This window comes from Molossus molossus, unplaced genomic scaffold (assembly GCF_014108415.1).
Source record: "Molossus molossus isolate mMolMol1 unplaced genomic scaffold, mMolMol1.p scaffold_m16_p_5, whole genome shotgun sequence".
NCBI classification, from domain to species: domain Eukaryota; kingdom Metazoa; phylum Chordata; class Mammalia; order Chiroptera; family Molossidae; genus Molossus; species Molossus molossus.
This window is the reverse complement of record NW_023425388.1, coordinates 13,079,162-13,094,646: the sequence shown is the minus strand read 5'-3', so window position 1 is coordinate 13,094,646 and position 15,485 is coordinate 13,079,162. Positions and strand designations below refer to the sequence as shown.

At 46.9% G+C, this 15,485-nt stretch overlaps 1 protein-coding gene across 4 annotated transcripts in view; it reads right to left on the bottom strand.

Moving 5' to 3' along the window:
• Positions 1 to 418: 418 nt before the first annotated feature.
• PRMT2 (protein arginine methyltransferase 2) overlaps positions 419 to 15,485 on the bottom strand; it is a 36,613-nt gene continuing 21,546 nt past the window's right edge. For 2 of the 4 annotated variants that reach the window (XM_036243069.1, XM_036243070.1), the window contains exons 6-11: positions 14,831 to 14,995; positions 8,587 to 8,762; positions 5,252 to 5,381; positions 3,726 to 3,862; positions 2,332 to 2,503; positions 419 to 1,132 (exon numbers count right to left, since the gene is read on the bottom strand). In XM_036243069.1, the coding sequence (XP_036098962.1) occupies positions 1,100 to 1,132; positions 2,332 to 2,503; positions 3,726 to 3,862; positions 5,252 to 5,381; positions 8,587 to 8,762; positions 14,831 to 14,995 (813 nt within the window). In that variant the 3' untranslated portion in view covers positions 419 to 1,099. The remainder of the gene's footprint in view (positions 1,133 to 2,331; positions 2,504 to 3,725; positions 3,863 to 5,251; positions 5,382 to 8,586; positions 8,763 to 14,830; positions 14,996 to 15,485) is intronic. The other 2 variants (XM_036243066.1, XM_036243067.1) reach the window with 1 other exon arrangement.

Below are 15,485 nucleotides of genomic sequence, written 5' to 3'. Positions count from 1 at the left end.
AGGGCACTAATCCTATGATAAGGGATAATAAACCTCATGATCTAGTCACCTCCCAATGGCCCCCATCTCCAAGTAACATCACATTTTGGGTTAGGAGTCAACATAAAAATTTTAGGACACAAACATTCAGTCTATAACAAATACACATAAAATGTCTAAAACCAGGCAAAAGTAATCTCTAGGGTTAGAAGTCAGGCATAACCTGGTGGAAGCGGGGACTGCTGAGTGGGAGGGGTACTTTGGGGCCTCAGGTGTGCGGAAGTGTCTTGACCTAAGTACTAGTTACATGTGTCCACGTTCTGAAGTTTCGTCCATCTGTACACTTATGACTTGCACAATTTAGGGTATAAATTTTGTATTTCAATAAAAAGTTAACTAAAAAATCAAAGCAACATACATGAAAAATGTGGATGTGCACCTACTGGCATGGAAGTTTCTTCATAATATTGGACGAGAAAGATTACAGAGCAATGCACATAGTACGACCCCATGCTTGTACAAATAATGTACATGCACAGAAGTAGGATCTACACGAACATTCATTTATTTAAAAATATTTATTGAGATGTACTATGTGCCAACACATGACTTATCCGGAAGACATCTCTACAATGGACTACCACATGCAGAGCCCAGCGCATGCATTGCCACCTCCAGGTCCTGCACGGCTCTGTGCAGCCCACATTCTGCATGTTGAGTGGATGAAACGAGGGCAGAAAGGACACCATTAACACATGATGCACGAACAGTCACTTTCACAGGAGTACAAGGTTGACACATGTGTCCTATGAGTGTAGAACTAGACCTAGCTTAGGAACACTGTGCCCCAACTGACCCACAGGTCAGCACTGTGGACACCACTGGTGGACACCTGGAAACACAGCCTACTTCTAGAGGACAGACACGGACAGTGACAGTGGCGAGGGCAGCCCGAGCATGTTTGTCTGTGGAGCCCACAGAGAAGGGTGTTACCATCTGCCAGGCAGAGTGAGCGTCTGCAGACTTTCACAAGAGCGAGTGTTACATCAGGGTGGGACTTCCTTCGCTCTTGTGCATCCCACCAATGAGCTCACACTGCCTCCCAAGCAGAACTTCACTGTCATCTCCAGATAGGAAAGACCTTTTCTCCAACCTAAAAAAGACAACCAAAACAAATCAATCAAGTAATACATCGTTCGAGTTTGATTAACACAGTATTTCCTACTAATAATTTAATATTGAACAAGAGAATGGCATTCAGGCATAAAATTTTTTTGAATGACAAACTTTTAACACAAAACTACCATAAAGCAAAGCACAAAACAGGTATCAAAAATAATGGGAGCACTGGCCGGTTTGCTCAGTGGTTAGAGCATCAGCCCGCGGACCAGAGACCCAGGTTCGGTTACCGCTAAGGGCACATACCTCAGTTGCAGTTTGTCCCCGGCCCCAGTTGGGGTCGTGTGGGTGGCAGCCAGTCGATGTGTCTCTCTCACTTCGATGTTTCTCTCTCTCTTCCTCCCTCTCTCCCTCCCACTTTATCTGAAGATAAATGTAAAAATGTCCTCGGGTGAGGATTAAAAAAAAAATCTTTTTAAATAATAATGGAAAACTTTGCCCAGCCAGTGTAGTGCAGTGGTTGAGCACTGACCCATGCACCAAGAGGTCACTGGTTCGCTTCCCAGGAAGGGCACATGCCCAGGTTGTGGGCCAAATTCCCAGTGGAGACATGCAGGAGGCAGCCAATTGACATTCTCTCTATGTTTCTCTCTCTCTCTCTCCCTCTCCCTTCCTCTCTCTCTAAAATCAATACAGAAAAAAATAATAATGGGAAACCATCTGATGATTTTTTGTTTCCCCTCCTACATTAACCCTTAGTCTGAAGAAGAGAATCCACTTTTCAGTGGCCTCTGAAGCCTGAGGCCCCACCAGCCACACTGTTTCACTTGTGGGAACAAGCTCTTCAGTCTTCAAACCATGGCCTGGTCAGGATGTGCCCCTCACTCCGCATCGCCACACCCACCACCGTGGGCTGCACGATGGCTCAGGGCTCAGCCCCTTCTCTCCACCCACGGCTCCTGGACACAGGAGGGATGGTCCCAGCCTGGTCTGGGTCTCCTCTCACTGACTAGCTGTGTCACAGAAAAAAAACCACTTACCTTCCTGCACCTCATTTCCTGTTCTGGAAATAACAGCATCCACTTCCCATTGTGAGGATTAGAAAAACGATGCAGACAAGGTGTGGCCGTGGTGTCTGGCCAGAGCAAAGACGGGCATCAGCCATTGCGATCACCACAGACCCATCACCCAGACCAGCACCACAACATATGTCTTTACAGCTAAATATCTTACTCTCTGTGACGTAGGGTCTTGTCCAGAAGTGACAGACCAGCTCAGAGCGACGGACATGTGCCTCCTCCACACTGGGTTTCTCTGCAGCACAATCGAGCCTGTGACCACATCCCCTGTGTGGACAGGGACGGGCTCGTCCATCATAAACAACACCTGCTTCCAGTGGGTGGTGCTGCAAGACACAGGGTGGCGTTACTGGAGCCCCCTCCCTGGGCCCAGCTTCTCCGGATTACTGCAGGGCGGGCACAGCCCAGTGAGCACATGGCTCCTGGACACTGCTCAGATTCTGGGGGGGGGGGGGGGGGGCAAGGGCAGCTCACCCTGGCAGCCCAGGGGACACTGGGGTGTTTAGGGGCACATGGCCAGACACAGGGTCCCCTTGTGGTACCCATTCGCCAGCCCCTCCACATCCTGGCTCAGCAGGTGTCCACCCCAAGTCAACCAGCTCCTTCTCTAAGCCACTGATGCCCTCGATTCTAGTTTCTGCAGTAAAGAAATATACACTGATGACGCTGACCAAAACTCATTATTTCTGTGAAAGTTAGGTCGCCTGTGTACAACACAACTGTGACATCTGAGGGAAAACAGTAACACTCTGGGATCCTTTAAGTTCTGTAGACGTGTCCTCCCCCCAGCACCCAGTGTGGCCCCATGATGCCCAGCTAAGGCACTGGCAGCCTCTCCCTCCTCCCTGACCACCCTCCCTCAGCCACCATGAGGATCTCTTTCCCCGGCCCTTCACAGAGCATGTGTCACGTGTCCTTTGGCTGTGCCCTGCCCACCCCCACCCTGTCCCTGATACCACCTGTGTAGACAACCCCTGACAGACACTCAGTGGAGAAGGGCCCAGACACACAGCGCTCACCGCTGGTTCCTGTGAGTGCTCACAGCTCTGCGGTGGCCCCAGGACTGGCCGCAGTCCCCACCCTGCAACCTCCACTGGGTAAGCAGCTCTCAGCCTCACTCTCCTTTCGCAGACCCAAATACCACAACCAGCCCCCCTCCCTGGTGCCTGCTCACTTCTGGCTGACCCCTGGGCCTAAGGGGAGTGTCCACAGCTGTTACTGAAAGCCCCCTCACGAAGGCAGCATTTGCACAGGCTGCTGGGTCAGCACCATGAATAGAGAGCGTTGGCTCCCAGTGTGCGCATGAGCGAGCATGCAGCCACAACATGCTGCTGTACAAAGCATGTGCCTCAAGAAACATCTGCCTTCTGCAAAAAGTGAGTCAAAGCCTCCAGAATGCTGCAAACTATGAAAAGCAAATTTCAGTATTACTAGATCTTGATATTCATGACTCTGTCGTGCTTTTTGGCATGCCAAAACGTGAAGGCAAAGTCTTTTACACTCCACGAAGAGCCACCTGTGTACCCTCAGGGAGGAGCGGACACTCACGGGTGGAACGGGCCTGTGCTCAGCACCAGCTGTGGCTCATCCTCCTCCAGGTTCTGAAAGCGGACACTGAACCAGGCCGTAAATCCATGCAGAGTGCCGGCTTTCTTGATATCAAAGCACAGGTCACCTTTCATTGTCTGTATTCAACCAAACAGGAAAACGGACATGGGTTCGTAGGCACATGACACGAGGCTACCTCAGGCTCAGTCTGAACGAGACTCTTCCTCTGCCTGGGCACATTTCACAAATCCCACAGCACTGACCTGAACCAAGCCTGTACTACCTATCTCACAACTATGAAACAAACCTATAACTTGCTAGTCTAGCTGAACACATCAAGAGCCATAAAGAACTTCCTCTTAGGGAAAGTAAATATGTATTGTGAATTAAAATGTAGCAGATAATCAGAAAAGGTTTCAAGCAATCTGGGCCTCATTTGCCTAATTATCTGCCCCCAAATTCTTGAATACTTTCTCTTCTCAGTTGTTTGCATAAAAGTTCAAGGCTGGGTCCCTACAATTGTAGCTGAAACTAACTAAAGCCTCAAAACTTCAGTATGCATGCTGTTATGCCCATCGAAGCCCCAGATGGGGGTTTTCAAACATTGTCTCTCTGGCTCCCCACAGAAGGATCATCCTGAACTCACACATGCCATCTTGTGGCAAGAGAGGGTAAAAGAAAGAACTAAGAATTCTGTCATGGGTAACTAAAAAAAAGTTAGAAAAAAATTTTAATTCAAATTCCATCATGAAATTGGATACAATTTATCTGAATTTGAAGATGCTGATAATATGAAACATAAGTCTAAGAATAATAGAAAATGTTAAAGAGGTTAACTAAAAAGAAAAAAATGTAAAAATACTTTTAAAAGCCTTGGCCGGTTTGGCCCAGCAGTTGGAACGTTGGCCCACAGACTGGAGAGTCCTGGGTCCAGTTCCCGCTAAGGGCATGTACCTCAGCTGCAGTTTGTCCCGGGCCCTGGTTGGGGTCGTGTGGGTGGCGACCGCTCAATGTGTCTCTCTCACATCGATGTTCTCTCTCTCTCTCTCTTCCTCCCTCCCTCTATCTCCCTCTCTCCCTCCCACTCTACCTGAAGATAAATGCAAAAATGTCCTCAGGTGAGAATAAAAAACAAAAAAATTTTTTTAATTAAAAATAAAAATAAATCAGAATAGCCCTGGCTGGTTTGGCTCAGAGGTTAGAATATCTCCTTGCAGACCGAAGGATCGAGGGTTGGATGCCGGTCAAGGGCACATACCTCAGTTGCAGTTCGATCCCCAGCCCTGGTTGGGGTCGTGCAAGAGGCAACCGGTCGATGTGTCTCTCACATCGATGTTTCTCTCTCCCTCCCTCCCACTCTGTCTGAAAAATCAATGGGAAAAGTGTCCTTGGGTAAGGATTTTTTTAAAAATCAGAACAGAACGTAAGAAAAAAGACTGCAGGTACATCAATAGCAAAAAATATATAAATCTGTTTACTGTATATACCAAGTTTCACCTGTGTGCGCACTAATTATACAGCCTCACCTCCAGATCAGCAATCTGCACTGTTCTCATGTCCAGCTGTAATATAGTGCACGGTTCAGAGAGACAGTCTTCTGGTTTCAAAATATGGTTATACTTGGGCTTCGAAAAAAACTCTTTAATTGCTAAGGATCTGGGAAAAAGATTAGAGTAATTAATTACTCAAAGTCATCACCGACATCTCAGGCTCTGAAACACAAATATGACAATAGAACATGCTTTTTCCCTTTTGTATCAGCAGGGATTCTAATCCACTGCCTGCAGCCCTGAGAGCCCAACTCTGGGTCCCTTCCTCCGACCCTCCCTGAAGCCCAGCCAGGATGACAGGCAGCCTGAGTGGGTAAGTAATGGGACACTTCCCTTTGTCCTCTTCACGAGGTCTAAACACATGGAAACCAACCTTCACCAAACACCCAGAATACTCAGGGCTGCAGTATGTTTTCTTTAGTTTTAGAATCTATCTTATTACAAAATACCTTTCATGAGTCTTCTATTACACACAAGTAAAAAAATATTACTGATGTAGGTTACTCCGTAACAAATGCAATGAATCAGCAGGACTGAAGGCACCGACTTGGGCCTGACTCAGAAGTCACAGCTGGACCTGCTACTCAGCCCCATTGCATGTCATCCTGTCTAGTACTTCATTTCACTGGTTGAACCCTGTGCTTGCCACAAAGTAATCAGTTATTTACCACAGAAATGTTTCAAAATGTAAGCACAACAGTAACTTTAGAAATAGCAAATAAAAATAATCACGTTAATACAGACTCTACTATATGTACATATTCTAATAGTTTTTTCTGATAAAATCATGCACTTACAAGGAACTTAGAAAACATAGCATACTCCTACCTTAGCACTTTGATATATTTAGTGATATGCCCCCCCATGGACATATTGATGGATATATGGCAATTTAGCCACTTTCCTATGGATAGCCACTGTTCCCAATGTTTTGCATGCACACGAGCATGCCATGACCCTGTGACTGGTATTCTTGAGCAGGAGGCTCTGATGGTAATGGGGATGGACACCCGGATGCCAGCCACACCCACAGCTCTGTGCAGACGGTGCTCATCCCTATCCCACCACACCTGTTGCTCACAGGTTGCTGCTTTAATCCTTGCTTATCTGGTGAGCAAAGATTGCATTTATTTTAATGTTTGAATTACTAATAACGTTGCAATTTTTTTCAAATACAGGGTTGGGCAAAAGTAGGTTTACAGTTGTGAATATGTGAAACAGTTTATTATTGTATTATTAATTACTGTAGTATTTCCCATATGAACAACTGCAAACCTACTTTTGCCTCACCCTGTGTTTACTGGTAATTTCTTTTGTGTAAGTGATTTGCCTGTTCCTGTTACTTAACAATAATTTCATTTGGATATTCATCTTCTTCTAATTGACTCTAAGATGTGTCAGCCAGTAACTTTGTCTAAGTAGTTAGTGCCTTTTTAGTTGTAATTTTGCTGTTTTCTGACACATAGATGCTGTCGATTTTTATAAACCAAAGTCCAGGGCCTCTTTCTTTCTGTTGACTTCCTTTCCATCAGGGATCTGACACACCCGCCATGGATCCCTAGAGTTGATGCAGATATATTAACACAAAACTCTTAAATCCACATGGAATTAAATTAATGTGTGGTGTAAGAGAAAAAAAGACTTTCTCCAAGGGGCAAATCAATTGTCCCAGGATAACTGGCTACCTCAGCCCTCACACCCCACGTTTTCATAGACTACAGTTCTATTGAAGCTTCCTGTCCTGTCCTGTTCCTCTGTCTTTTCTGGGCACAGAACCAAACTGCTGTAATTAATCTGACCCTATCATATATGTTAGCACCTGACAGGATAAGAACCTCCTCACTGCTCTTTTCATAACCTGCCCAGCCCTTCCTACCAATTTTTTCCTAGGTGAACTACAGACAACTCTGGTCAGGACCTTCCTTCTCCATTCCCTTTAGGACCTGGGTTGAGGGTACAATGATTCAGTGTTAACTTGGAAAGATTTCATACCTCTAAATTAACATGGTCAACTCTGAGAAGAATATACCTGCCAAGAAGGACTCCTTATGGTTAATGGGGCTCAAATACAGAACCAGCATCGAGCAGTCCTTGTTTACAAGGGGCCTCTCCTACACACTGCATTTCAGGGAAAAGCAGCAGGCTGAGCTACCAGCCTCCAGCACTGTGTTCCTCTCTTCCCTTATAAGATAGCTCCTAGAATCGAAATTCAACCAATGAGCTGAAGACCTGACCCATCCAATGAGAACTGTGCAACTATATCTTCATTTGCATCTTTGCTGTCCAATCAGAATTCATGAAGGTAACCAATTAGAACAGTGCTATTTGGACCAATCAAACTGGACAGACTTGGATTTCTCATTTAGTGATAACAGAATAATCAGGGACAGGGCAGAAACTCTTCTCTATGTAAGCCAGCCTCCTCTGTCTCAGTGGGGTGCCACGGCTGCGTTTCCCTGGTTTGCACACTGAGCTGCAACAGGAGCTGTTTCACAGACAAGCTGTTTCACTGACTAAAGCCTCTCCTGTACCCCACTCCAAACTGGGGACTCCTTTTGGTGTTGAATTGGCAGCAGGGACTTTCAGTTGACACTTATTTTTTTTAATTCTTTAATAAAACCAAAATGGCCCAGAAACCCCTGTCTTGCTGTCTACTCCCATCTGATGTCTAGCAGGCACTCAGGCTCACCTGGTCCTTGCTACATGAATGGAAGTTTCTCGCAGCTTCTGACAAATGGGAGGCCCTTCCCTAATTTCCAGGGCTGATACTGAGTTGCTCCTGCCTAATTTCCATAGCACTTTCAGAAGGAGAAGCAGCCAGCTTATGTCCTTCTCAGAGGAGACAGCATAGAAATGTAAAGGCCTTATCAGAAAATCAAACCTGAAGTTCAACTGTACAAGTGTGTCATGTTAACAACCAGAAATCAACTATTTTGGAGCACTGCTTTCTCTGCAAATCCCCAGGAATGACTTCACTAAAACATTTTCTGATCCTTATTTAAAATGTATAGTTCTTAATACGAACATACCTTTGTTTTAATGGCCCACACATTTATAAAGGCCTCATTTGTAAACATGACCTTATTCTTCCCATTATATTTGGGGCCTTCTGTTGCAAAGACAGTTCAATTCCCATCACAGCTGTTATCAGTTTAAAGGCAACATACAAAATTCTTAGACACTGTGAATAAATTTAGACAGTTTCATAGCAAGTTCTACAACAGAGTATATTACTCTGTCCTAGACACGCCTGCAGCTCACACTGCGGGCAGTCCAAGGGTGCCTGTGCGTGCCTGAGCAAGGACACTCACTTGAGAGCGCTAAGGTTGAACTCGTAGGCGTTGTCCCAGAAGAGAACCTTGCTGCGGTAGTCTTTGTCGGCACTGCAGGGCACGAGGTGCAGTGCGGCAGTGGTCGGCCAGATGATGCCATCCTCCTTTAGCCACGCGTCCCGGGCATACAGGATGGACTCAATCATGAACTCAAACTGCACGGGAGGGGAGACACACGGGAGACATGGTGACTGAAGCCAGTGTCTGCATAGACCTCCCTGTTGCATTCAGACTGTCTGGGATCTTTATAAGTTTCACCCTCAAGAGTATTACCGGCTCGGATGAGCACTGAACAGCCAACATGTCGCGGGGGATTTACCTCACACCAACATGTTAATGGTCGCCTCCTATCATAACCTGGGTTTCAGTCACATCCTTTTGCATTCGAATTCAGAACTGAGGCATGGTTAAAAGTCAGAGTAAATCTTCAATCTCGTCCCACCTTGGTCACTCAACAGTTAATACTATTTTCTTAAGAGCCCCTAAGTTTTGAAAGGGTTTCAACTGGCAAATGAAATCAATTTGGTCTGGGGTATTCTCAGAATATTCACTAAAATTACTGCTCAAAAACGTGGAAGGTCAAAGCAGGAGTGCCATGGAGGCTCACGTGGCACGTAAGTCAGAAGAGCAGCCGAACACCACCTTGTGTCCCTCAGAACGTCCCGACACAGGTAGCGTATGTTGCCTAAGCTGAGAACACGCTTTGTGTTTGAACCAGAGGGCATGCCAGGGAGTGAGGCCGAGGCCAGAGGCCCTTCCTCCTGTGGCAGGTGGGAAGCCACAGAAGGTTTTGTTTTCCTTACCCTCAGACAGGTTTTATCATAGAAGTCACATATGTTCGGTATGGGAAAATTCAGAAAACTCAGAAAAACACAAATAGAAATAAAAATTATGAATAAACCCAGCACCCAGAAGGAACCCCTGTAACTTCCTGGAAGTTTATCTTCAAGGATATTTCTTCAAACACACACACACACACACACACACAAATGTGAAAATTATATATGTATAATTTTTCATTTTATTCTTAAATTATCTATCATACAGTAAATCTAATCCCTCCCAACTTTCTCCTTCTTCTCCATAAATGTTCCTCTCCTTTGTTGGGCTTGCCTATGGTTTCACTATAGCTTACTTGTCCTAAATTTCAATTCTTTGCTGTTTCTGAATAAATCCATTTTTGCTGGTAAAATAACTGACTTTTATTTTTAAGGTCAACAGTCCTTTTCCTTTAATACTGATGTTATATATGCAGAGATGGAACCAGAGAAGGAACAATGATAATCCAAGACCAGGTCAGTGGTACTTCAAATGTGGTCTTTCCCAACCTACCTGCTAAAAAGATATTTTTCAAAGTTCTCAAGTAGCTTCTCCCTGCACCCTGAACTGATGAGCAGCTGCGTTCAAGCGGAGAGACAGGTGCAACACGCTCACTCCATCTCACCTGGAACTGACGCTAGGTCACTGCTATATGTGATTTTAAGAACAAAATTGGACCCCAGCCCGTGTGGCTCAGTGGTTGAGTGTCGACCCATGCACCAAGAGGTCGCCGGTTCGATTCCCAGTCAGGGCACATGCCCAGGTTGTGGGCCCGATCCCCAGTGAGGGGCATGCAGGAGGCATCCCGTCGATGATGTTCTCTCTCGTCAATGTTTCTATTTCTCTCTCTCTCTCCTCTTTCTCTCTCTAAAAATCAATAAAGAGAGAGAAAAAAATAATTAAAAAAAAAAAGAACAAAATTGGAATCATACTGCAATTACTCTTTTGTGCTTTTTTAAAACCAACAAACTGTCACCAACTTTTCTCTAAGTTTATTAAGAACCTCTAAAATATAATTTTTCATGGCCACAGAGTGTTTTCTTCAGGGGTGGGGAATGTCCAACCTGCGGGCCGTGTACAGCCTGCGAAATCAGTACCAGCTAACATCACACACCTCACCAAATTAACCTGACCAAATATAGCAGGCTAATTTTTTTTTCTTTATTGATTTTAGAGGAAGGGAGAGGGAGAGAGAGATAGAAACATCAATGAGAGAGAACATCGACTGGCTGCCTCCTACATGCCCCCCACTGGGGATTGGGCCCAGAACCTGGGCATGTGCCCTGACTGGGAATCAAACCGGTGACCTCTTGGTGCCTGGGTCGACGCTCAACCACAGAGCCACACCAGCCAGGTAGCAGGCTAATTTTTAAGTTGATAATTTTGTATGGCCCACAAATGATGTTATAAATATGCAAATGGCCCTTAGCAGAAAAAGGTTCCCTGCCCCTGTATGGATTGCCACAGTTATTAGTACTTTTTCCAATTTTCTCCCATTTTAAATAGTGTTGCCATGTACATTTTTTAGCATAAATTTTGTAAAAATTTGATTATTTTCTTAGGATAATTTCATTTAAATATTTTTAATGCTTCTGCCCGGCTGGTTTGGCTCAGAGCACTTAGAATGTCAGCCCACGGACCAAGGACAGAGGATTTGATTCCCATCAGGGGCACATACCTGGGTTGAAGGTTCGATCCCTGGCCCCAGCTGATATCGTGCAGGAAGCAGCCGATCGTGTCTCTCTCACATCGATGTTTCTCTCTCTCTCCCTCCCTCCCTTCCACGCTCTCTAAAAATCAACGGAAAAATATCGTCGGGTGAGGATTAACAAAATAAATAAATAAATAAATATTTTTAATGCTTCTTGACATATTCTGCCGTTTTCCTTCAAAAAGTTATACCTAACCCTGGCCAGTTTGGCTCAGCAGTTAGAGCATCGGCCTGCAGACCAAAGAGTCCAGGGTTCAGTTCCCACTAAGGGCATGTACCTCGGTTGCAGTTTGTCCCCGGCTCCGGTTGGGGTCGTGTGGGTGGCGATCACTCAATGTGTCTCTCTCACGTTGATGTTTCTCTCTCTCTCTCCCTCCCGCTCTATCTGAAGATGAATGCAGGAATGTCCTTGGGTGAGGAGGAAAAAAAAAAAAAAGTTATACCTATCTACACTGCCAAACACAGTGTGATAGTTTTCTCAAAACCTCAATGACACTGGGTATCTGTCAGATATTAGGTGATTTCTCAGCAATTTGTTACCTCAAAAATATTTGCTAGCTCTGAGTACTAGTAACAGTAAACAGTGTTCATGTGTCTAGGCTTGAGCCTTTTCATGCCCCTTGCCCACCGGCCTGTAGTTGTTTATCTTATGCTTTTCTTACTGCCTTATTGGAACTCTTTATGAAACAAGGATATTAGCCCTTTGTCTTATAAGCTGCAATTCTTCACAGTTTCACTTACCTTTTAATAACCTATAGGTTGGTTATGTACATCTTTGATCAAATATTTTATTTTATCGTTTTTTCATGAGTTCTGTTCTTAGAAAAACCTTCCCATCCTAACATCAGATAAATTTTTCAACAATTATTTTATGGTTGTTGTTTTTTTTAAATGCTTAACTCTATAACCCATCTGGAATTTATTTTAGCATATGGCGTGAAGAAGGACCTAACCATTTTCTGAAAAATAATCAATAGTTTCAACAGCATCTTTGGACAATTATATATCCCTGCCTCCCCTTATTATAAACTAAACGCATGTATATTTGGGTGTTCTGTACTGTCCTGTCCCATGATCTCTCTGTCTCATTACTGTATGTCAGCAAGAGAGTAGGAAGTTGGACAGGAGAGACTGGGGACCGGAAGTCTGAGGAGCTCTGAGAACAGGCAGGAAACCCAAAGAGGAGGGCAAGAAGCACAGGAGAGGGACAGCTGCAGGAAACAATGGGTTCTGCATAGGGACATGGGGGCAACCCAAGTGGGTGAAGCTGTGACAACTCCCAAATTCAGAACCTCTCTGTATCCAGTCTCACCAGCTCTGGAGAGGTCAAGACACAGCAGGGACCCCTCTGATAGGATGTCCCCAGGAACCTGCACAAACAGCCAGGCCTCCCAGGGTTCTCCACCTGCTCCAGAGTCCCAGTCCTGAGTTTGGTGCCACTCAGTGTGTCCTCACTCCTGCGCTTAGCCAGGGTCCACGCCCCTTTCCTTCCACTCCCCAAATCTGCACTCCCTCCCTAAAATCTACACCCCAACCACTCAGAGTCCTCCTCCCCAGGGTGCACAATTCCTCCCTGGAATCCACCTCCCCCCCAATCTGAGGCCCTACCTGGAATCCACAATCCCTCCCTGGAATCCATAGCCCCGCCCCCCCACCCCCCATCTGAGGCCCTACCTGGAATCCACAATCCCTCCCTGGAATCCATAGCTCCCCCCCCCCAATCTGAGGCTCTACCTGGAATCCACAATCCCTCCCTGGAATCCACAGCCCCTCCCCACCCCCCAATCTGAGGCCCTACCTGGAATCCACAGCCCCTCCCCACCCCCCAATCTAAGGCCCTACCCGTAATCCACAATCCCTCCCTGGAATCCACAGCCCCTCCCCACCCCCCAATCTGAGGCCCTACCTGGAATCCATAATCCCTCCCTGGAATCCACACCCCCCCCCCAATCTGAGGCCCTACCTGGAATCCACAATCCCTCCCCGGAATCCACAGCTGCATCTGCACACGGAATGGAGTTGCCAACCCCACAAGTCCCTTGTTGGGCCCCACCAGCCACCCCTTCCCTCAGCCCACACTTTCCACCAGCAAGTCCCAGGACCGCACCTAGTCTCCTCTGCCTGAGAGACTACAAACCTACCAGCAGCTCCACCAGATGACAAGGAGCCCACCAGGCTCCACCTCCTCCCATCACTACCCCAATGGGCTCCTGCCAGCCCTCCCCAGGGCCCTTCCCTTAGTCCTCCCCTTAAGCTCCCTTCACTGGCCTTCCCTAGCATGGGCCCCTAATAGCTCTCCCCAAACCTGCCACCCCCAGTGCCCCATCCCTCAACCCCCAGACCCTGAACACCTCACCTGCCCTGCAGTCCCAGTGGGGAATCCTATCTGTGACCTGATCTCTACTCCACCCCTTACAAGTCCTAGACAGCTGCTGGTTGCCTAACACATGGCAAAGTGCTGGGGGCACAAAGCACCTAAACCCAGCTCCCGCCCCCACCCACCACTGAATTACAGGGACACTGAATCCAAGCCACTGCCTCTACCAGAGACTGCTCGCCCTCTTCCTCTCTCCTCTACTCCCTTTCCCTCCCTTCTCCCCTCTTACTCCATCTCCCCCTCCTCTCCTCCTCTCTCCTGCCCCTCCGACTCTTTGTCTCCCACATCACCCCAACCTCCAATAGCAGAGCTGGACCCTTGGTAGCCAGGCTCTCCCCAGCTACACCTGGCATGTGGACACATCTCCACCACAGGCTGGTTCCCCATATCCCAGTGGCCAGGGAGAACTCAATAAGCATTTACTGAATGAACACTGGTGTTTGGGGGCCAAAGGCCAATGCCCACTTTATGGATTAACAGTGTAGTAAGCCCCCTTTCCCCCCCATGTACAATTGTAGGAATCCACTGATGTTCTTAATAAGCCACATTATATCATGAATGTTGAGTCTGTTTACACTTTATCTTCGGACAACATAATTTCAACAGGGCTAAAGGCCCAATGTCACTTGCTGTCATTTCCTTCCATCTTTGCAATCTATAAGAACTAGGGGCAACACTTACTGAAACAGATCTCTCACTGGAAACATCAGCTACACTCCCCTCATGCTCACCCAGATGCTATTTCTCTGGATTTTTACAGATACAAAATTTTAGATTGAGGTATTTTACTATAATGTCTTAAATCCTGAGCCCGAAGAGGGCTGGGCAGAGGGTCCAAGGAGATGGGGACCTGCAGGCCCACCTCCTATTCACCTCTCACTGGCCTCCAAGCTTAGAGTCTGTGAGCACATAAAACACTGAGGGAAGAGGGGGCTTAGAACCAGAAAACTGTCCATTCCCACCTGTGAGACTCAGAAAGTGCCAGGCTGGGTCTCACTGATGCTAAACAGGGGGCTGCTGGGAGAGAGGAGACCCCGGCGGGGAAAAGAGACAAAGACTCTGCTTGCATCAGAAACCAGCCTCATATATTAAGCACTGGATATTCGCAGGTCCCCAAAGTGAACAGAGTTTATGTAAATCACTCATGAAAGAGTTCCAGATTCTTATATAAAGGCATCATTTTAATCAGTTAAAAATAAAACATTGGGCCAATGTTCATATAAAAATCAATTACATCTGACCTTAGGAAGAAAGTCAAAATTAATCATGATTTGTGCAGATTGCAGAGACCAGCCCAGCCGCTGCCCCACCCTTACCAGCAGGCAGGTCCCCATCCACTCGGACACCAGCACATCCACCTTTTCTGGCAGCACCACATCCTCCACCTTCTGCTGGAACACCGTGATGATGTCGGCAAAGCCATTCTGCATGACCAGCTGCCCCGTGTGCTGGGCCATCTCACTGGCCTCCACTGCGTACACCTGCATGTGGCAGAAGCACCATCAATGCACGTCCTGGCCCTGCACAGCAGCCTGTCATCCCCTCGGCTGACTCGGAACCTGCATCAGAGAAAATGGCAAACAGCAGGGACAGAAGGAAGGCAGGGCGCTGACAGGAGAAGGGCCAGGGTGCTGCCTGTACCAGATGGAGCCCTGGAAAGGGAGCTGCATCTAATCCTAATTCCACCTTCCACCCAAAACAGACCTGGGGCTGCAGGTGGACAGAAGTCTCTGCAACAGGAATGCCCAACCCAAGGCCTCCTGGGTAAGGCCAGAGCTGAGTTCCTGATCACGCAGCACCAATCCCTAACTGACTCAGGAGGGTCTCGGCACTCAGGAGGACAATCCAACTTTCAGGATACCAGTGGCTTCTGACATAATTTCAAATCCAGGTTCTCAGCAGAGGGTTCTGAGCACTATGTCCTGGTTCCAACAGGATCTGAACTCAGATGGTCCCTGCCCTGCAGTCTCT